This window comes from Rhododendron vialii, chromosome 10a, assembly GCF_030253575.1.
Source record: "Rhododendron vialii isolate Sample 1 chromosome 10a, ASM3025357v1".
In the NCBI taxonomy this organism is placed as follows: Eukaryota; Viridiplantae; Streptophyta; class Magnoliopsida; order Ericales; family Ericaceae; genus Rhododendron; species Rhododendron vialii.
In genome coordinates this window covers 38,334,235-38,357,047 of record NC_080566.1, presented here as the reverse complement: position 1 = coordinate 38,357,047, position 22,813 = coordinate 38,334,235, and the positions used below count along the sequence as shown (strand labels likewise).

At 40.6% G+C, this 22,813-nt stretch overlaps 4 protein-coding genes and 1 pseudogene across 7 annotated transcripts; 1 reads left to right on the top strand and 4 right to left on the bottom strand.

The window, feature by feature from the left end:
* Nucleotides 1-1,514: 1,514 nt before the first annotated feature.
* LOC131302519 (uncharacterized) lies at nt 1,515-4,472 on the top strand. The gene is made up of 3 exons (XM_058329193.1): nt 1,515-2,014; nt 2,931-3,195; nt 4,099-4,472. The coding sequence occupies exons 1-3, from the start codon at nt 1,891-1,893 to the stop codon at nt 4,316-4,318; spliced, it is 609 nt and encodes a 202-aa protein (XP_058185176.1). The 5' UTR covers nt 1,515-1,890; the 3' UTR covers nt 4,319-4,472.
* Nucleotides 4,473-4,900: 428 nt separating this feature from the next.
* On the bottom strand, nt 4,901-7,476 carry LOC131302520 (F-box protein SKIP23-like; annotated as a pseudogene).
* Nucleotides 7,477-8,925: 1,449 nt separating this feature from the next.
* Nucleotides 8,926-10,456, bottom strand: LOC131303216 (F-box protein SKIP23-like). The gene is made up of 3 exons (XM_058329985.1): nt 10,262-10,456; nt 9,681-10,219; nt 8,926-9,234 (listed from the first exon to the last, which is right to left on the bottom strand). Exons 1-2 carry the CDS (start codon nt 10,454-10,456, stop codon nt 9,683-9,685), a joined length of 732 nt encoding a protein of 243 aa, XP_058185968.1. The 3' UTR covers nt 8,926-9,234; nt 9,681-9,682.
* Nucleotides 10,457-10,983: 527 nt separating this feature from the next.
* Nucleotides 10,984-14,458, bottom strand: LOC131302518 (F-box protein SKIP23-like). Of its 3 annotated transcripts, XR_009191770.1 has the most exons (4): nt 14,265-14,458; nt 12,506-13,596; nt 11,757-11,923; nt 10,984-11,219 (listed from the first exon to the last, which is right to left on the bottom strand). XR_009191770.1 is itself a non-coding variant. In XM_058329192.1 (3 exons), coding segments are annotated over exons 1-3 (1,227 nt in total). In that variant the 5' UTR covers nt 14,399-14,458; the 3' UTR covers nt 10,984-11,217. The 3 variants fall into 3 exon arrangements, 2 of the variants coding, with proteins under 2 accessions (XP_058185175.1, XP_058185174.1); XM_058329192.1 differs by lacking the exon at nt 11,757-11,923; XM_058329191.1 differs by lacking the exon at nt 10,984-11,219 and having other exon boundaries at nt 11,243-11,923.
* A 526-nt stretch (nt 14,459-14,984) lies between these two features.
* On the bottom strand, nt 14,985-22,601 carry LOC131302516 (cation/H(+) antiporter 2-like). 2 transcript variants are annotated; one of them, XM_058329189.1, is made up of 6 exons: nt 22,166-22,601; nt 20,778-21,776; nt 18,874-19,305; nt 18,080-18,331; nt 17,057-17,340; nt 14,985-15,756 (listed from the first exon to the last, which is right to left on the bottom strand). In XM_058329189.1, exons 1-6 carry the CDS (start codon nt 22,316-22,318, stop codon nt 15,474-15,476), a joined length of 2,403 nt encoding a protein of 800 aa, XP_058185172.1. In that variant the 5' UTR covers nt 22,319-22,601; the 3' UTR covers nt 14,985-15,473. The 2 variants fall into 2 exon arrangements, with proteins under 2 accessions (XP_058185172.1, XP_058185173.1); XM_058329190.1 differs by having other exon boundaries at nt 22,162-22,302.
* Nucleotides 22,602-22,813: the final 212 nt, after the last annotated feature.

Here is a 22,813-nt window from a genome sequence, read left to right as displayed (position 1 = left end):
GCTCTTTAATAATCAAAGCTAGCAATATTTTTGTTAATAACCAAATTTTATTTCTCAATCAAGTACACCAATATTACATAAAAACCTTCTCTCTCTCTCTCTCTCTCTCTCTCTCTCTCAACAATGTTTTCAAAAATAATTTTAAAAAACTGTAACTTTCAGTTTTTTTTTGTTTTTTTAGAAAAAAAATTTTCAAAAAATTTGAAAACTGCAAGCAAATAAAGTGTGTTTTTCAAAAAACTATTGTTGAAATTTCAAAACTCTTTTATAGAAAACTGTTTTTTACACAAAAACTGTATTTATAGTTTTTAAATTTTCAAAACAATTTATGTAAATATAATTCTTTCAAAATTGTATTTACAGTTTTTAAGTGAACAAAGTGTGTGTTTTTTGAAAAACTATTTTTTTGAACTATTTCCAACATAAACTATTTTTTTCCTTCAAAAATCGCTTTTCAAAAAATATGTGTGAAATGAAGAAAAAAAGTTTGGAGGGCCCATTGGTTTCGATTATGAACAAAAAATAACCAATGTGGAATTTGACATTGTTAACTTTAGCAACCTTTAAATAGATAATTAAAATCTGATGTGACATGTTTTGATTATTCATATTTACTTATTCCACTGCTGATGCTCTTGGGCCCGTTAATGATTTGATGAAAACTCGCTTGAAAATAATTTGTTGTCTGATTTGCCTCAAGCCAAGCTCCAAAATGTTTTTTAACTTCCTAAGTTATCAAATCAAATTTGAACAATGCACTGTTTGGTTTGTCCAACTGAGTCATGTATTGCCGTGGGCGGTAGTAAGCGAAAGCGAGAACGTGAAAGCATCTACAAATTATTCAAAACGACTCAAATTCATTGGAGGGAGAACTAAAAAAAGAGAACGTAGGACAAAGATTAAAAGCAAAAACGAAGAGTCCTATCTCTAAAGTCCAAAGTCAATCTACTTTTTGTTTTGGAAAAAAAACAAAACATGTATTAATAAACCAACTACTCCAATAAAAAGGACTCACAAAATACAAGAAATACGAGAATCTCTTCCAAGTGAAATTAGTTGTCTCACCATTCCTCTACGGTGGAGGTGGAGGTGGAGGTTTGAGCGCCAAGAGAGGCAAATTTGGGGTTCAGGGCTATGGATAGCCTCTAGACCTTTTGTTGACTAACATATCAACACTTCGCTAATCTCCACTGATGTATACAATATTAAAAAAAAATAAAAATACAATCAATCAACATACAAAACAAAAAGTCAAAAAAATCAGCTCTCGTAATGGGATCCACTGATCCACTCATGGATCTGATCTCTGAGTTGAGAAACCATGTCACATTTACATTTCTTGGATGAAGCTGAAATTTCATATGCGAACTCAAAAAATTATTTAAAAATAACGAACGCGAAGCCTCAAAATGGAGCCCGCACATGACCGGTACCCATCTTTACCGCTTTGGTCGGTCCCCTTAGCATTAACGGACAATCTATATACGGGGATAAGAGCAGAAAGTGGGGCGACCCAGTGAATGAGTTTAAGCCAGGGTCCACCCGATCCCGAAGCCAGAACAGTACAAACCCTACCCCAGACTTTGGCTCCAAAACGGAACATGCTTGAGAATATTCCCTTCATTCCCTCCTCCCCTATTCCCACTCCCAGCCGCTCCCTTCGTCCAACCAAATCCACCCCCTAATACCTCCCCTGGATAAAACAAAAATCAAATAAATTCTCTTGTCTTGTTCTCCATCAATCTCAACTTCAAAAATCACCATCAACAAAGAACCAATCCCCCCTCTCTCTCTGACTCTCTCTCTCTCTAGGTAGATGTACTTTAATTTTCGAGGATCATCATAGTCAACCGTATCTTGTTCTTGTTCGACTTGGAAATTTTGCGAACCATGTCTTGTGATTCGTTTCAATTGGATGGTCAAGAAGTGATCCGGAAGCTTGGTGTCTTCAAGATCCAAGGCAGGGATAAACGAGGCCGGAGTATCCTCCGCGTCGTCGGCAAGTTCTTCCCTGGTAAATTTAAATTTGCTCCCAATTTGAACTCTATGCGTGTGTGTGGGTGTTTATGTCCTAAAAATTGCTTGGCGCTAGTTGGGCGGAAGGGGGCCCTGGTGCCTTGAGGCCGACTAACTGGGGCAAACTAGTCGGCGCATAGGACGATTTTTATCTCATCTAGCACCAAGGTGCAAACTAGTCGGCCGCCTTGACCGATTTTTAGAAGAGATCTGTGTGTATGTGTGTGGATTTTGGTTGATTTTACGTGTTGTTTGATGTTGCATTGGTTTTGGTTTAACTCGAAGTTGAGTGCTAATGATTTGAATTTATCTCATATTCACTCTTCCCACGTATAGTTGTACAGTTTTATGTGCATGTTGTTTTTGATATCGGCCGAGAAGCTTTCCAATACTTTTATACACCGGTATACCGCTGGTATGGAAAATTTGAAGCACACTGGCCAGTTCCCGTAGTGTATCGGTCCGTTTCCAATTCACAGAGATTTGGGCAAATACTCGACCGTTATGGGAACTGATTTAGGAACTTTGAAGTTTTTTTTTTTGTGTTTGAAAATGATTTTTTTTAAAGAAATTTGCGACTGCAATGATCCGATTCTGTTTACCGTTCAATGCTTCTTGATACCGTTACACATAACCATTAAAATAACGTGTCATGCTACCATTATTTAAAATGTTGCAGTCCCCCGCTCGTTCTCTCTATATATCCATACCAAGAAACCTCTGTACAGAGGAATCTCGGACCTTGGGAATGTGTGAGAATTTTTTGATTTTTTAAAATTTGTATGCGACCTAACGGTCCGAGATTCCTCCATATATATCAGTGTTCTATCAACATACATATGTATATTTGCGCATCTCTGTGTCGATTTTGAATGATTTTCTGGTCATTTTACGCGGCATTGGTAATGGATCAGGTCGGATACTGAACGTTGATGCACTGAAGAAGTACTTGGAATCGGAGATATTTCCCAAACTGGAGAAAAAGCCGTTTGCTGTGCTGTACGTGCACACTGATGTGGAAAGGAGCGAGAACTTTCCAGGAATCTCAGCCCTGCGATCGGTATATGATGCGATTCCGGTGAACATCAGGGAGAATCTGGAGGCCGTTTACTTTCTCCACCCGGGCCTACAAGCCAGGCTCTTCCTTGCCACCTTCGGCCGCCTTATGTTCAGCGGAGGGTAAATCACCTACACCACACAGCGCATTTTATTATTGTTTTTGGGTTAGTTTTTTTTTTAATTTGATGAATTGTTTAATTGATCTCTTTAGTTTCTGTTTAATTGGTTAGTCTTGTATAGAGAAATCAGAAAATTGGCAAAAAGATACTAATATCCAATTTGAAGATATCTAGGTCAGTCAGGCTCCATTCTACTAAGGTTCTTATTTTTTAAGTAGTTAATTTCCGTTTTATGGGACATGTCATTCTTTCACAATACATAACTTTTGATGGGAATTTTTATTCCCCTTAGAAGAACAGATTTTTCGGTTTGTTGAGAATTTTTAACTTTTTAAAATATGTATTTTTGGTGGAAGGTGTATTTGAATTTGGATGAAATTTTTGGTCTTATTGTAAAACTACCTTTTTCGTCGTTTTTTTATGTCATTTTCTAAGTAATCATTCGTTTTATTGATTAGATTCTAAAGTAAAATATTATGATAAAAGACTCAAAAAGTTAAAAAAAAAAACCTGAAAATGTTTAAAATATTGTATAGTTTTTCAATAGCTTTAATGTTGTTCCATCTGAATTTTTTTCAATTTAGATTCTTATTTTTTTGCTTACTCGATGCTTTTGACAAGATGAATGATTGACAAAGATTTTGAAAATTTTATTCTACTCCTACTCCCAAGTACTATGTCGGTAGATCCTAAGTTTAAAGCTAAACAAAAAACTACTACTAAGTATTGATAGTACCAAACAATGCCTTAGCGGATCAAAAATAAAAAATAAAAAATCCCTTATTTTTTTGCTTCCTACCTAAAAAATTGGAAATTTAAATCCAGAATTGGGAAAGGCTAAAAATTTCATAAAAAGAAGAGTGTTTTAAATATTGCCTGACTAGAGTTTTGCGTTATGTTTCAGGCTGTATGGAAAGCTTAGGTATGTGAGCAGGTTGGACTACTTGTGGGACCACGTGAGGAGGACCGAGATTGACGTCCCTGATTTCGTGTACGATCATGATGAGGATCTTGAGTACCGTCCGATGATGGACTACGGATTGGAGAGTGATCACCCAAGGGTGTACGGTGTGCCCGCGGTCGATTCTCCTGCACCCATGTACTCCATGAGGTGCATCTCATAGGAAGATTTTTCGTTGCAGGATACAGGTGTGCTTTTTGGTACTAGGGTTTCAAGGTTTTAGGGGTTCTAGTAGTGTACATAATGTGAGTGAATGCGACCACTGTGTTCTGTTTTGGTATGACTTTACTTGAAGTGCTAAGCTTATCATTTGCGTATCCGTTGTGTTTGTCTCTCATTCATAGCAACTCGCTCACTAACTAGCCCACTAATTTAAGAAAAGATTGGTGGATTGTAGCTCGTGGGCATTCGTGTGTAGGGGTATCTTTTACTTGAGCATTTGCACACTGGCATTTGCAATCTCTGATTCTTATTTGCAGTGTTCTCGTTGCGCTACATGGTTCTTTCACGTTTTGCCGACCACTGTCACAGAACTCAACCGTATGAGAACAGGTTTGTGCTTTGGTGCTACTGGAATGATCCGCTTAGTGTCTGACTGTGTCCACCAACCTCTTGAATAGGAATTCACAATATGGCTCACATTCGGGCTTATATTAACTTGTAGGTGATTCTTTACCTACCTCTTAGCCAAACTAGATGATAAGCGTTAGCGTGCCATGCCCACACACCATACATGAAGTAAACGAGAAGGGCAGCAACAAAGACAATCTATATATGTTTCTGGACGATCCCATGGTTTATGGTACATTTTGTGCGAAAAACATTCATACGTAACCAAATGGAACAAACTAAGTTTCAGTTTTTCTTAACGCATATTCCTGAGGGAAGAAGCATTCATCCTCAAGGAAGCAAAAGAAGGCACCAAGAAGATCGGAGCTTTGGCGAACAGAACCAGAAGGGCAAAAGATGGAGTAAGCTTTATCGAGCTCTCTTGCACAATATTCGCTTCTCTGTAGCAGAAATGCATCTAAAGAGCTCTTAAACTTTTAACAGGTGTATTTCGGCCGTGCGTTATGCATTTCTTCAACAATTTACTGCAAAAAAACATGGCAAATTAGTTGTCAGTAGAGAGTAAGTGTTCTACATAATGAATCTGCTGTACCCCTCTGCTGTACCCCTTTAACGATGTCGACCAATTCAGTATGTTACTGCCATCACACGTGAAGAATGTTAAGGAAAGAAAACAATGAAAGTCATACGAACCGTGGGTTCACCTCTAAAGATCTTAAAGAACACGAAATGCGGGTTTTAAGAGAGAGCGAGGCGAAAGTTAGGGGGCATAGGAGAGCGACGGGTTGAGGATAAAGGGCATGACCAAACTGTCTTCTCAGATGAGTACTTTGCTTCGGGACAGGGCTCTCCAACAAGCAAATGAAGCCCTTAATTTCCGTCTCGTGTTATGTCCTAATTAATTCGAAATGTCTGAATCAAGGCAACTCGTATGATAACTGAAAAATGATATATGATATCTTTCTACCGATAGTAATCTATGAAACTATGAACCCAAAATGAATCAATAAGATATTTTTGCGATTATCTTCCTTTTACTCGCCACTTTATCAATAAAGACTTCAAGATCATACATAACCATGTATATGAAACTATGAACCCAAAAGGAATCAAAAAGTTAAATTAAGCAAATGCCTCTCCAGGCTTCTTTAACTAAACCCGGCATAGGAAAGTTCAGCAGCTCTTTGATTACGCGCAAGATTCATTGACAAAGACTAGAAAGGATTTAAGCTCAACTTGTATACAGAAGAATCTTTTTCGACACGGACAAAAACAAGTAAACAATGGCTGCAAGTACATAAAATACGGAATCAAGAAAAGAAGCAACACAAAAATGACACTTCAACAACTGAAAATTGGCGCTTACTCTTCACGGTTGAGATGAAGAAGAGCAGGCATTATGTGAGGCAGACCGCCTCTCCGGATCCAATGCAAGCCAGCTTGGGAGAGGCCAAAATAGGTCGGCATGGCCAGGGTAGGCTACGAGTCGGTCAACACTACGATCCCCTAAAAGGTAAATCTCAGGCTCTTTACCACCCGATCCCCTGAGTGCATCATAGTCGTCGTGATAGTTTTCGTCAAATGTATTACAAGCGTCATTCAAGAAGAAAATGCAATCCCCTTTGCAATTGCCTTCGAAATCTGCAGCAGAAACAGTGAAGGAACAATCTCTACCTGCAAACAATATCCTATCGCCAAGATCCGGCACCTCTACCCATTTGTGTTCTTCCTCGTCCAGTTTAAAGACAAGGAACCAGATCGCGATTTCATTCCAAGCAAACTTCGCAACCTCCCAAGTTTCAGTCATCAGATCAAACCGATCAACATTACTCGGTGGCACAATCCAACGGCTATTCAGTAACCAGAGTTCCCCGCATGACTCCACCAAATACATCCTGTTACGCGCGGGGGATCCAAGGGCGATGAATATTCAGTAATGTTCATGGAGGAATCGATTACGAGAAAATCTCCCTCGAAACTCAGAGCATAGATTTTCCCTTTGAAGTTAATGAGGTCACTGTAGTTCTTATCTCGGCCTTCAACAAACCGTATCCACCTTTCATCCCCGAGTCTCATAGCACTTAACTGCCATCCGTTTATCACAACCACCATCAAATCGTCCGAGTCCGATAATGCGAGAGGAACTGATTTAGAAACCATGTTAACCTTGTGCTGAGCGATGAAGCCTGGATTAAAGTCTTCTTGGTGACCAACTTCGTATTCTATGCCTAAACTCCACGATCGACAAACTTCAGAGATGCGAAACTGGGACAGATCCAGTATTCTAGGAAAATTTCCAGGTAGGGGTGTGATTATATCTGTTGATAGGGGATTGAGAAGTCGCATTCTATTACCTTGGAGAAGATTACTCTCTGAGACCTTGATAAGCCACGATTTGGGCGGAGAATTGGAGGGGTTGTGGAGTGGTTCAAGGCGGTAGACGGTGGCCTGGGTGAGAGCGTAGTGGGCCGGAGGGTGGGGTAAGAGAAGGCGGATGATCGGGAAAGGGAGGGGAGGAGGAGGAGGAGGGGGCTGTTCCAGAGGAAGTGAGGAGCGCCATGAGGAGCAGGTGGATCTGAATTGGAGGATGTCGATTTGGGTGGCAAGGCGTTTCCCAATGGCTGTTAGTAACTCCGGCGGGAGCTCCGACCACCCGCCACCTGTGGTTGCCATTTTTCTTATCAAATGTTTTCCGGCGGGAGAGTATCTTTTTGCGTGGACTCAAATGAGGCCGGCTGCTAATCAAAAAAGAAATGAGGCCGGCTTATATTTTTAAGGGTTAAATAAAGGCCGTTTGGCTAAATAAGATAAGTGATTTTTTTTTTTATTTAAATTTTTTTTTTACATTTGTTAGTTTTTTATCAATATTTTTAAAAATTATTGTTTTGTTATAACGAAAGGAATCTAAAAAGTAAAAAATTACGATCGAAACCTAATTTTTTTGAATAAAGACAAAAATAAGCCAATTTTTTCGTCTTTATTAAAAAAAAAATTGGATTTCGATCGTAATTTTTTACTTTTTAGATTTCTCGTATCATGAAGAAGCAATAATCCCAAAAAATTGATAAAAAACTAATAAATGCAAAAAAAATTTGAATAACAATAAAAAAATAAGCCAAGCGGCTTATTTAGCCTAACGACCCCTTATATTGACCTCTGCCGGGATTTTTGACAAATACAGAGACCTCAGACCTCCCTTGTAGTCTTTGAAAATACGCTAACCTTTAAGGGGTGATAAACGAACCAATCGAGCCAAGTAGGTTGGTGATCAAACTTGGTTTGATAACTTAACGAGCTTCAAAAATATGTTCAAACTTAGTTTGTTTATAAGACGAGCCGATTGCAAGCAAACTTTAATAAAGCCAAACACGAGCCGATCTCAAATATCTTGAACTTTTCATACATAGCAAGCCGAACGAGCCAAATAGTAGCTTGTTCAAACTTGGCTTGAAATCTTAACAAGCTTCAAAGAAATGTTCAAGCTTGGTTTGTTTATATAACAAACCAATTTCGAACAAGCTTTTAAAGATCGAACACGAGCTCAAATTCGGATAGCTTGATTCGTTTAGCAGCCCTACTGACCTCACCCGTCGGAGTTTGGGTTACAGATCCTCTAATTGTACTATTGTGCCCCAGATCAAAATTTGAACTCATACGAGATAACCCTGTTCTTCCTCGTTTTTTCATATATTGGTGACCAAAGAACGTTTACTTCATCCAAATCCAGCCACCACAGCGTATATATACAAATAGATATCAAAATTCTGGACATGTACATACATAGAGGTACGTATACCTACAACGACTGAATTACTTCCTTAGGAAATACCTCAGACAAAGAATGAAAATCCTATCTCACTCCTATAAACATTTTGTTCGACAAATTTTTTGGTCATTAAAAAACTTACGTAACCAACACCAAAAAAAATTCTTACATAATAAAAAAGAATGCGTAACTATTTTGGGTATACAACACACTCCTATGTGTAACTAAGACCATAAAAACATGTAAATAGTGAGCCAAAAAGGCTCAAAATTCGGGCTTATATTAACTTGTAGGTGATTCATTACATACCTGTTAGCTATGTGAGACCTAAGATGTTAGGTATCAGCACGCCATACTCACACGCCGTACATGAAGTATATGAAAAGGGCAACAACGAAGACAATCCGAGTTTTCTGGACCATCCCATGGTTTATGGTACATTTTGCACAAATAACATTCATGCATTACCAAATGGAACAAACTAATTAAAGTTAACTAGTACAGTTTTCTTCCTTTTTACACACATATTCTTGAGGGAAGAAGCATTCATCCGGCCAATGAAGCAAAAGAAGGCCCCAAGAGGATCGGAGCTCGGGCAAACAAAATCCAACCAGAAGGGCAAAAGATGGAGTAAACTTTATCGAGCTCCGTAGCACAAAATTTGCTTCTAATGCATCTAAAGAGCTCTTAACCTCTTAACATGTGTATTTCAGCTGTGCATTATGCATTTCTTCAACTAATTCCTGCAAAAAAACATGGCACCAGTGGCAAGTGATATGTGGTGTTAGGTGGCAGGTAAGTATAGTAACGTATCAGTCTAAGGTTTCGGTAACATGACATGAGGTGGCAATGGCTTATGGGTCTTCGATATCGAATCATGATAGCAGATGGATATAATGCATGGACAAAAATCCGCTTCAAAAAATAAGCTAGCAAAGAAAATGATGGAAAAAGTTTGCAAGCGTTGTTTAACCCAAAATACATGCACAATTGCACACACATAAATTTAACAAAGATCAGTGTATAGTGCAAAATCAAAAGCTCAACTTGCATGCATATACGTCTCTTTTTTTTTTTGAACATCGAGCATATACAACTCTTTCAACACTGACAAAAAACAAGTAACCGTTGGCAGCAAGTTTACAAAATAAGAGTGAAAGAAAAAAATAACTGAAAAAAGGACACTTACTTTTAGGATTGAGATGAAGAAGATGAAACTGTTGCAAGCCAGCTTGGGAGAGGCCAAAATTGGTCGGCATAGCCAGGGTAGGCTACTAGTTGATCAACACAGTGATCCCCTACAAGGTAAATCTCAGGCTCTTTACCACCTAATCCCCTAAGAGCATCATTGTCATCGTGATAGTTTTTGTCATAGATACTACAAGAGTTCAAGAAGAAAACACAGTTCCCTTTGCAATTGTCTCCTGCGAAATCTGCAGCAGAAACCGAGAACGAACGATCTCTATCCGCAAACAATATCCTATTGCCTAGATCAGGCACCTCTACCCATTTGTGTTCTTCCTCATCCAGTTTGTAGACATTGAACCAGATCACCTTTTCATACCAAGCAAGTTCTGCGAGTACAATATTAGCTTCCGGATAATACCACACATTGTCTGATTGCGTTCTCCACTCTCTATCCAGTAACCAGAGTTCTCCACATGACTCCACCAAATACTTCTTGTCACCCACAGGGAATTTCAAGGGAGCTGAAAACTCACTAATGTTCTAGGAGGAATCAATTACCAGACAATCTCCCCAGGGATTCACAGCATAGATTTTCCCTTTGAAGTTAATGAGGTCACGATACGACTTACCTTGGTATTCAACTAGTGGTTTCCATCTTTCATCCCCAAGCCTCAGAACACCTACATCGCCTTTGTTGTATATCACAACCACAATCAAATCATTCGAGTCCGAACGACAATCGGTTAAAAAAACCGCTTTCTCAACCAGGGGATGCATTCCCACACAGAGTTGAAATTACACATTTTGTTTTTGAAAGACGGTAGACGGTTTTAAGCTCACACACGTTTTGTTTTCGAAAGATGGTTTTAAGCTCACACATTATGTTTTCGAAAGACGGTTTTAAGCTCACACGCATTTACGCTCGAAAGCGCATTATGTGACTCAACTCTGAGACAACTCTTACATCTAATAGCGTTCAAATGGCACACAGCCCTGTTCCTTTCTATGTCCAGTTCATTTCAACCTCTTTTTTTTTTTTTTGGGGAACACGATAGAAGAATCTACTTATACCCTAATCACAATGGTTATCAAACTCCTCTCCGTAGAATTTAAACCTGCAACGTCACTACACTCGGGTGAGTGCTGCTACACAACCACTACACCTGCAACGTCACTACACTCGGGTGAGTGCTGCTACACAACCACTACGTCAACTGCCTTGGTACGTTCATTAATACTATTGGATTAGCCGAAATACGGACGCCCAAAAGGAGGAAAATTGATCTAAAGCAACCTTGCATACGGTTTATTTTACGGATACATTCCATGGAAGAAGCCTCAAACTAGTCATTTGATCTGCCAAAAGGACAAAGGTTGAACAACCAAAATACAACCAGAAGGCAAAAGAAGCAGCAAGTTATCTCAAGCTCCTGCCACAAAATTTGCTTCTCCATACAAGAAATGTATCTCAAGAGCCTTCCAAAACTTTTAAGAGCGCTATTTCCAGGCAGTGCGATTCTGCATTTTCTTCACCGTTTTCCTGCGAAAACACAGCCGATCGATAAAGAATTATTGTTTCTTTCCCTATACAATCAATCTGCTGAATCGTTTTACAAAGGTGACCCATTCACTTTGTAGCTGCCCTGCCCTAAGGAATGATCTTGGTCCAACCTTTTCTACAATATAATGCAGTGAATACTTATTCCGTATTCTAAAATGTCTTGAAACAATCCAAACTTTCAGAATTCATAGGACAAATAAGAAATGTATTACCCCTTTGCAAAGGCGTTTGTATTGCCCAATCAATAGTTTTCAAACGTAACCATATACCGGTCCCAAAGAGATACCTGTACTGCTTTACCAAACAAGTAACCATTAAAAAAAATCAAATTACGTAGATACCACTCCAGACTTCTTCGACTTCGTCCACATTTCCAATGTGGTAATAAGTACAACTGCCGGAGAATTAGAGTAATCCACAATGGAGAACACACGTCTTAAGAAAAGCTATTAGAGAAAATAAAAGAGTGCGCTGGTAATATACTCCCCAAAAGTAGGTGATTTTGATCTTACTAACTGGATATGAGAAGTTCCCCAAAGTCGAGTCCTCAGGAATGGGAATTGAAATTTCGCAACAAAAACTTCACCAGGTTCTTTAGTAGTTTTAATGATGTCCCTATCACTTGCCTTCATAGGAATTTCCTTGGCGCCGAAATTTTCATAACAATGGTCTCTCTGGATGCCCTGTTTTTCAAACAAGACTTATAGGAATTTCCTTGGCGCCGAAATTTTCATAACAATGGTCTCTCTGGATGCCCTGTTTTTCAAACAAGACTTAACAACCAAACCTTTTTGGGATCATGAAGTTGAAAATCCGGTATATCAATCAGATTAGGGAATGGCTCCTATAAGCACATCTAGAAGGAGGCATTCGATACGGCCTTCTGTAACTACACTGTAATGATTGGTCACTAACACCACAGAAGGGAGTAGAAGGGTATAACAAACATACCACAAAGCCTAGTAACTTTGTTCACGACAAATACTAATGAAAAAACACCGCAATACATTGTTACTACTAGGACATTTGATTTGCTACATCTGTGAATTAATGGTGGGTGGATCACACTCAATGGCACACCAAAGGTCCACAATGGTTCCTAACTAGTGTGAAAAAGCCATATGCTACGAGGCGACAATGGTTCTATGGTGTAACCTCTTTTAACAAATTCAAACAACACAAGTAAACATCAGCAAAGCAATCAAAATAAGTAATTCATCATATAATAGAAAACTTGCTGTCGCAGCCGAAATTTCATGACTTACATGCAGGATTAAATGTAGAAGATGGAACAGTAGCAAGCCAACTTGGGGGAGGCCAAAATAGGTCTGCATACCCAGGGAAACAGACCAGTGGCCCAACACTACTATCTTCTAAATTGAAAACTCCAATCTCCATTTCACCCAATACTCGAAGTTCATCGTACTGATCATGATAATTCTCATCGAAGAGCATACAATACTCGTCCACGAAGAAAATGCAGTTTCCTCGGCAATCGAACCCATCGAAATCAGTACCGGAAACAGAGAAGCAACAATCTTTACCCACAAACAACATCCTATCCCCTAGGTTTGTCAACTCCACCCATGTATGCTCTTCTTCATCCAACTTATAAACCCTAAACCAACTTTGCATTTCATTACCACCGGAAACCTCTGTTATAGAAACCCCATTCTCCTCATCATACCAGGTTTTGTTGAAAAATCTCTCTACCATAATCAGTTCCCCGGAGGACTCCACCAAGTTTTTCTTTCCGGCAACTTGTCCATTTAGCTGTGGCGCAATTAGCGAGATGTTCAACAAAGCATCAACTGTGTAACAATTCCCGTACACATCCACAGCGAAGATTCGACCATTAAAGTGTATAATGTCATGGAATTCATTACCTCTGGAATATGCTATTGGCATGAATTCATCCTCTCTTAGCCTAATTGCAGCTAAATAACCACCGATGATGTGGTGGTGGCTCTGCAATGCAACCACCACCGCATCATCGCCGTCTGTATCGGACAAGAAAACAACCTTATCAAAGTGAATCGCCCAATCCTGCTCAACATTGGCCAAAATGCCAAAGTCAGCGAGATCCACGTAGTTCACCCTATACGATCTCCCAATTTCGGAGATACGAAATTGGGACAAGTTTACAAGTAACGGCCTGCATGGGGGCTTGATTTGCACATCAGAGAGGGGATTGAGAAGTTGGGTTTCACGACTGTCTGAAACCCTAACTAGCCAGGGCTTGGGCGGGGGAGAATCGGGAGGGGTGTCGATCGGTCGGAGGCGGTAGACGGTGGTTGCGGTGAGGCAGAGGGAGCCGTGGCCGTTGGGTAGAGTGAAGCGTTGGAGTGGCCATTTCCTGAAGGGACGAATTATTTTTTGATGATCAATAAGAATCATTTTTTTTTATTTATGATTAACAAATTTATTAAAACGGATCTAGCTTCTTTGCAGTTGATGTGCGGTTCACTCTGAACCAATTCATATTGATAATCAATGGTTCAAAATTTGTTGAATCTTTTACTGGTAAAAGTCTTTTAGTACCGGTAGATTGAAAACAAATATCGACCATTAAAAACATAATCCGACGATTGCGATTACTTGAACGGCACCTCTGCAGTTCAAAACCTAGACTGCAGAAGCTTCTTAAAAAGACAGGGATAGCAAAGCGATGATTAAAAGGCCAAAAAAACCCTACAATACCAAGAGAAACAAATCATGCACAGAGCTTATGGATCGATCTAAACGCCAAAAATACTACTCCCTCCGTCCTAAATTGGATGTCAATTTTTGATATCCGTGTCAATTTCAATTCCTTATATCTTTCAATTTTCAATTCCTTATATCTTTCAATATAGATCTCAAAAAAGTATGTAATATGAATTTTATTTCATAGTTATCGATTAGTTCTATCATACAAAATTTTTAAACTCATGAAAAACATTATAAATTGAAAGATATAAACGATGAAAAATGAATTCTTTTTTGGGACGGAGAGAGTATCTAACATATCAAGGAATTGATCACCTGAAGGGAGGGATGGAGTTTCGCCACGACGAACAGACGGAACGGAAGCGGAGGACATCGGTCCGGTTGTCGAGGCGGGTTCCGATCGATTTCAGTAAATCACGCGGGAGTTCCGACCACAGGACCAGAGCCATATATGCATGTGATGTTTGGTTTTGTGGAAGCTGAATTGGATATAGTTGTAGAAGATGATACAGGCCAGGGGGTTGAAATTTGAAAAGAAGAGAGTGAAAGGGGTTGACAAATGGAGATGGCGTGCCACGTTGATGCCATGCAGGGCTCCCCTGTATTTTTGCCTCCTGCCCAAGTGAGTATTAGCCATGGTTTTAAATCGTGTTATCGGAAACCAAACAGTATCGGTATCGTATTAATGATATGGCTATATATCGTCCGATACCGAGACATGGGATGCTGTCGAGTGGCATTCCTGCAAAGCAATGCCAAGCGGTCGATTTGGCCGTTCATTTCGGTACGGGCGGTTCAGATTAAATCTGAGCGCATACAAATCATCTCGGCATGGGTGGCTCGAATTGAATATGAGTGTATACAAATCTAAGCCTCGATTGCTTGGCAAAGTTCCGAGCGGTCGATTGCCGAAATGAACGGCTGAATCGGCCGCTCTGCACCCGTTTTGCAAGAGGATGCTTAGCAGCATAAAAAAATAAATGACAATATCCAACGTCCAAAAATTTCTTTACGTAAAAGATGAAATGAAGGTTGCAGTATCATTTCAATTCCAATATTCACTCTACAATCACTCCCAATTCTCCCTAATCTCCATAAAAATTGACAGAGAGGGTAAGAAATTTGAAAAAAAATCTTCGACAAGGTTTTGTCATCCTAATAAATCCCTACACATAAATGGAACATTGCCCTCCTCGAATACCGAGTCACTAGCTTTACAAGATCATCTCATGAATTAACCATCGCTTCAATCTCTTAACACCCGGAGTACCGTAAGTCCGAAAATCATCTCAATATCTAGCTTTCTTCTTGTTAACATGAACATCAGATTGGACTATAAAGGTGGTTTCCATCGAATGCTCCCGGCTCATAGTCGTCGCGCAATTTTTCGGTTTGATAGTGATCTTCATTCGTCAGGTACGTAAGTCTACGAGTATGGAGCAAGTTATACGATACGCCACATAATTGCATTGCTGATACTATACATTTACTTGAAACCATTGTTGGGTCAATCCAAGGTGATTGCTACCGTTCGTCATCGTCACTGCTTGAAATCCTATGTTGTTGAATGACCAAAACCGAACCGCTTAAATCGAAATCCGAGGAACCCAAGAGATCTCCCACCGTACCAAGCTCGGGACACTCCTCCCAATCGCTCATCCCAGTGGTTAAAGGCGAATGCCCTCGCCCGCCTTTCCCGACTATGAACAACGAGTACATATCAGCCATGTCCCTCAAAGCAGAAGCTGTTTCTGCTCCTGTTTCAACGTACTTCTCTACGTATCCCACCTGACCCGACGTTACATACCTGATAATCATGAACAGCAAAGAGTTACAATTGATGAGAATTCGAACATCTTAGTCAACAACACAGGTTGTTAATTCTTCAAAAAAACAAGTATACCTAGCCTGCTAGAAAATTTTGCGTACCGGCCCGTGATAATATCCATGTTCCATTGTTTCAAAGCAGAAAGTCTACCCCTACCGCTTTGTTTCACCACTCCCCCTACCGCTCTCTATCGATCTCACCGTCCAAATTTTAGAAGAAGTCTTCCAGGGAAGAGTTCTTTTAAAATCTGAACAATTGATTGCCGAGACGGACGGTGAGATTGAGCGCTGCGGTGAGAGGAGCGGTGAAACAGAGCGATAAGAGTAGCACCGCTGGTTTCAAAATATGAATGCAAGCACAAATTCAGTCACTGCTTATTTTGGTGTAATGCTTTTCAATGAGCTAGTGAGAAGTGGATTCCAAACAGCAAATCAATGGCATTTTGTATCCATTTCCTCTGATCAAACATCACTACAGTAGATTTATAACTAAAAATGCCACTTATTTGGTATGAAAATATGTTTGCAAACTGTTTGCACGATAGATGATAAAATGAGCCAAGCTATTTGAGTTTGAGCTCATGTTCGCTTGACAAAAGTTTGTTCAAAACTGGCTCGTGATAAAAATGAATCAAGCTAGGTTGAATATCTATTGAAGCTCGATAAGTTTTCTAACCAAACTTGAACAAGCTACTATTCGTATTCAGCTCGTTCTGTTTATGATGTCACAAAAAATTAGGCTACTCGGGATCGGCTCAATTAAAGCTCCTTCGAGACATGGGTGAAGGTATGTATTGAAAAGTGGGGTCACTTGACCCTGCTGAGTTGGGAAATGTTTCTAGAGTAGCTATATTTTTAGTGCTATTTTCCACATTTTGACTCCATAAACACTACAAAACTGCCCAAAGTACTTGACCCCATCGTTGATAAATCCTGACTTTGCCCATGTTTTGAGATCAACACGATTAAAGCTCCTTCGAGATTGACTCAGCTAATTAATAACCCACGCTTCAGCTTACTTTTCGAGTACGTTTAAGTTTTCAAATCAAACTTGAACAATTTTCGTTCGGCTCATTAATCGACCCTATTTTTCTTTTTTTTTGAGAGAGAGCAAGAGAGTAATTTCACCTACCAAACTCACTTAGGCAATTGCTGACTAGAGAGGGGTAGAGTGAACCTTTTAAACGCAGACCCTATTTTTCAGAGACAAGCTAAGATGACTACTATTAAACTGCTTCTTGCCAAGTGAAACAATGCACAAAGATCGACCATTAGCATACCTGTTGTAGAACTCCGTCAAAATCGCTGTATCGGCTTCACTCTCTGTCTCCCGATCCGAAGAACAAACCGACATCATCAAAACATCGTCCTCCTCCTTGTTATGCGCAACATTCAGCCCAACATTCCTATCCCTATCCGCCGCCGCCAAAAACCTTATAATCGTCAAGTTTATATGGTGGTGCATGCTGAGCCTCCGGCTAAACCCGAGGGCCTCCCGATCGTCGGGCCCGCCGAAGAACAGCGTCGCCACGTGCTGCAGCGACTCTGACCCAGAAACCGAGCCCTGTGCGAAAAAAAGGACGAGGTGGTGGTGGCCACGGGTGGGAGCCAGGATTTTTGGTTAGTGAAATAAAAATTAAGTTGATATGAAAATAACGTAACCAATCTATAAAGAAATTGCTCAATCCATCCCACAATGTGTTCCTTTTAGGCATTTAAAATTTTTAAGGGGGCCAGAATTAAATGCACGTCTCTTTTGAAAATGAGCATTGATTTCCATGGTTGTCCTTTGAATTAAAAATTTTTAAGTTATTTTTAGTCATTTATGGAGGTTAAACTTAACTTTTTTACTTGACTTTTCAAATAGAATTAATATTTGCGGACATCCTAAAATAAAATAAAGGACCATATTAATATTATGGACAGAGACCTATTTATTAAATTAAGAGGTTAATCATAAGATAGAGATATATCGATAGAGGGAAATGTAATATTTTCCTAAAGACTTGTTATAATATTTTGTAAACGATGCATGATCCCATTTTCAACTCTCGACAAAAAAAAGATTTGAATGCTTGAAGTTTTCTACGCATTCGAAGCAAATTTAAAGAATTTTTTACGGGTTAAAATAGCAAAATTTGGCTACAAGTTGTCAAATTTCATGTGAGAAATCAAAATGGATGCGGTCGAGTGACCCTGTTTGAATTTTTTATGAGTTATTAAAATGGCAAAATTTGGCTACAAGTTATCAAATGTCCTGCGAGAAATCAAAGTGGGTGCGGTCAAAGTGACCCTGTAAGTACCTTATACCCTCCTCCGCCCCTGGTGGCCGCGACGGAGTTAGTGAGGCCGCGGTCGACAAGGATGGCGACGGAGCACTTGGAGTGGCGGAGGACCTTCTGGTTGGTGGTGCGGATGCCTTCTTTGCCCGGTTCCATCTTGCCGTCGATGCGCTGGTGCTTGTGGAAGTGGAGGAGGATTATGGAGGCTCGGGTTTCTTCGGCTCGAGCGCAAACGTCGTCGTGCATGTTCAGGAATGGCGACACCGCTTTTACCTGGTGCAGCAAGTTTTAATTTTTATTTTCCGACAAAATTTAGTTGTAAAATACGGATAAAAAAGACTAAAAGTAATCCTAGGAGCCCAATCCCAATTCCGAAATTTAGTCACAAGTTGTAGTTAAAAGTTTTTTTCCAATCATTTTTGTTTTTGATAAGTTAGGCGTTCGGGCCAACTTATCCGCACCTCGACTAATTCTGGGAGTCCAATGCCACCGTTCACTTACGGAGAGCCCAATTATAGTCGGAACAGAGCTCCGTATGGACTGATCCCACAGAGTTGGTAATGTCTGAGAGGTTTCAAATTTGAAGACATCATTTCCACAATTTCCTCTATATTCTACCTTCTTTACAACCCCTCTCTTCAATCACAAGTGACATTTTTTAAAAATCATCAAATTTCTATTTCTACATTTAGAAAACGACCAATATTTTGGAAAATACCAAAATGGAATAGTGGATTAGCAATTAGGAACGGAGGGAGGGAGTACTAAAATTCACAAATCACAACAATACTACTGCAGTAATAAGTAACTATCACCTGGTGAACCACCACTCCGGTCTCGGCGGTGAAGGCGTCCACCGCCTCGTTGATCTCCACCACCTCGTTGCCGCCGTAGTTATCCTCGTCACTCAGCTCATCATCTTCCCGCTGGTGGTACATGAGACTGTTATCCTTGCTCTTCTGATCAGGCAGCTCTATCAGGTGCATCAAGTAAGGAGTTATTGGGCCTCTTTCGGACCCTCTCAGGGCTGCAATGAGCCCAACAATGGTGGACACATGGCGCGGGTTGTGGACGCAGGCCAGCATTCGTAGCTCAATTTCCGGGTCTTGCCATTCCAGCGCCACGTGTCTGTAGCCCAGTGATTCATTTTCTCTTCTAACAATATAGACTATGATTGGGCCCACTATCAGGGTGTTAGTCACTATACTTGCCAACATTAATCCATAGAATTGTGTGCTCGTAACCACCTGCATCAATCCAGACATAATGAAATGAACGGTTTCGATCATTTATTTAAGACACGAAAGTAGATCCCACACATTGATCTGTGCACCATTGGCCGTTTCCATGCATAAATAACTCAAGAATCCAATGTGCAATCATGGGGTTATGGGGTTTTTCTGTACACATTTTTGACTCAAAAACTTTGGGTAAAAATCATTTTCTAGATTTTATACGGAGGGGAAAATGTAAAGACTTAAAGTTTTCATGCAAAAAGATACATCTCTACAACGATAAGAATCACAAAATAAGTCATTGGCTACATTTTTGGTTACGCTCATAATGAAATAGGACAAAATTTTACAAGCGCTCATGTGCAGGACTTGAGGATGCTGCCAAGTGAGGGTGCTTGGCAGTGGTGCCTAGCAGCCGATCCGGTCCTTCATCTTGACAATTGACGGCTCGGATCTTAATTCAAGCAATAGACGATTCAAATTTTTATGCGTTTGGATTAGATCCGAGCCATCTATGCAGATATGTGCCGGATCAGTCGCTCGGCGCTGCTGCCAAGCACTCCCGCTTGGCAGCATCTCCCAATCCCATCATCTAGTACGAGGTTTTTTTTTTGGCATGAGTAGTATTTTTGGTTTTCGTTACTACAGAATTCCTCATTGTCATCGACATGAACCACATCTTTCGGAGAAATAATTGCAAGAAAGGAAAAAGCTAGTCGATTCCGTATGTAATTTGGCCTATACCTTTGTTGGAAGTTTCAAAAACAATAATTCTAGTACCACATACACTTAGACATCCAAACAACCACCCACACTCACATGAGTGGTGGGTCCCACACACACTTGTACTCACATGAGTGGTGGGTGTCTAAGTGTATGTGGTGCTAGCAAGGTTGTTTTAAAAATCGCTCGCTAAGTTGATTGTTCGACCTTAAAAGGAGTAACACTGTAAATCACGACAATCGGTCAAGCGACCGTGTAGTCGCACTAAGGTGCGGCCGAATTTCTATAGAGAGAAAGTTGATACTCGTTGAGTTGAGTGTTCGGCCTTAAAAGGAGTAACTCTGTTAATCACGACAATTGGTCGAGTGACTTTGTAGTCGTACACTAGGGTGCGGCCGAATTCCTATAGAGACAAAGTTGATACTCACTAAGTCGAGTGTTCGGCCTTAACTGTTACTTACGACAATTGGTCGAGCGACTGTGTAATCGTACTAAGGTGCGGCTGAGTTTCTACAGAGAGAAAGTTGATACCTAATGAACTCAATTAATCAGGTATGTTGATATTCGAGCAATGTTCTAAATATCTCTAGTCACTAGCCGGGCAGAAAAAGGGCGTCTCTAAAAATCGCTAGTCGGGCAGAAAAGGGCGCCATTAGGTGCCTAACTAGTCGGTTGTCTAATCTAGGTATTGGATCAACGCCTAGTGCTTAGGCGGCCGCCTTTTAGAACACTGTATTAGAGAGAGGAAAAAAAAAACTTACGTTACTTTGGAGGCCGACAGAAATGGAAACAAGATCGACATGGCCTTTGACATTCATCAAGAAAGCAAAAAGAACACCTTCGTTCATCGGAATCCTCAGGTAATAGCAAGCAGCAAGGGTGCCACTGATCTTCCCTCCAAGGCTCAGCAACAGAACAACAGCAACCACCCCTAGACTTGCAAGGCTGTTTATGGTAGTCATGTCAGCTTGAAACCCCATGTACCCCAAGTAAATAGGGAGGATGAAGTTGTGGACAGAGTAATTCAGCTTCGGCAGCAGGGTCCGGCCCGTCTTCCCGCCTTTCGGGAACATCGACCCGATCAGAAAACAGGCCACGATGCTGTTGAATCCCATCGACTCGATGGTCATGGCGGTCACGACGAGAACGGACAGTATCCCGAAGGCTTCGGCGTTCTTGAGGTGCTTCTGGTTTCTGTTTCGCCTGTTTAGCCAGTTTGCCAGGTACATGTTGAGGATTATGACCGCGACCACCAGGAGGAAAGCGAGGCATCCGAACAGGACCCAGTGCATGAATTTCTTTTCGGCTTTGCTTTCCGAGCTCACGACCAGTAGAACGACGGAGTACATGTCGCTGATGAGGGAGGAGGAGATCACCAGGCGGCCGAAATCTGTGGTGGCGAACTTCAGCTCGGCTGCCAGGCGGATCACGATGGGGGAGGCGGCGTTTGAGAAGATCACGGCGATGGTCAGGGCCATCGTGAACATGGGGCCGTGGGCCCCCGTCTGGTGGTAGATGAAGGGTGTGATTGCTGCCGCGAAGACCGTGCACGTTACGCAACCCCCGCAAGCCAGTATGCTTGCGGGGCGCAGGTTGCGCACCAAGTAAGGGATGTCAGTTTCGAGGCCGATTAGGAACATGATGATTATGCGCGAAAACAATGCCATGGTTTCATAGTAATCGCCGGTTAAATCTTGGAAGAATATCTTTTTTACAGCTGATATGTGAGATAACCCCGAGGGACCTAGCACGAATCCGGACTGCAACAAAGACATAGAAACAAACATAAGAATTAAGGCTACGTATTTTGTTCCCATTTTTGCCCGTACGGGTGTTTCGATGCATTTCCAGCTATTGGATCACGTGAATTTTTTTGGAAAAAACGAAAAAGATTGATTATTTCGAACTTCATAAAATAATGTCCGCAAAAAGTGATGAAATTTAGCTACAGGTGCTTGTATTTTTTAGAAGAATTATTGGAAATCATTCTGCAAAATGGACACAGTAACCAAGCATGGGTTGAGAGTAATCCAATACAAAAACATGCTCATTTTTTTAGATTACATACCAAAATCAATTTCAAATTCTAAAAAATGATGGAACGAGAAAAACATATGTTTCGATGCGTGTGGGTTAGAGACGTACTTACGAGAATTTGAGCAATGGGTCCGGGTTGACCCAACGGCTTCAATACAAGTTGAAAGCAATGCGAGAGAACCAAGATGAAAGCAACTTGCATCCCCATTGTCGAAACCGGGTTAAACAGCCCCCGGTCGCACGCCACCCGCTTCGTGGCGTCCATTTTGCTGCTTCTTTCGTCAAATTAACCAATCACAAGAAAATTTACTTTAACCAGAAACCTATTTCTACAAATTTCTACCTACGTGATATATTTACGAAACTATCGAGAAAGCCTGAGAAAAAGGGTCAGGATGGGAGGAGAGGGGACGGTAAGAGAAAGGTTGATGCGAAAACCCTTCTCTCTCCTCTGTTCCTGACCCTTGTGCGAAATTTTCTCTCTTTATATCTCTAGTTCTCTCTTTTGCTTTCATTGGTGAAAGTGGCAAAGTGAAAAAGGAAGAGAGGAGGGGTTGGGAGTTTTGCTTAATTTAGCTTTTAGCATGGCCTTGTTTAGGGATGGAGGGCCGTGTTTAGCGGATGTTGTCAGGGGAAAGGCGTTAAGATATCACTGTTTGTTTAGAAAATTACTGAATATTTAGTCAGACAGACAAATTCCACAATGCTCACTTATTATTGCGACATCAACATCCTATTCAAACTATTTATTTATTTATTT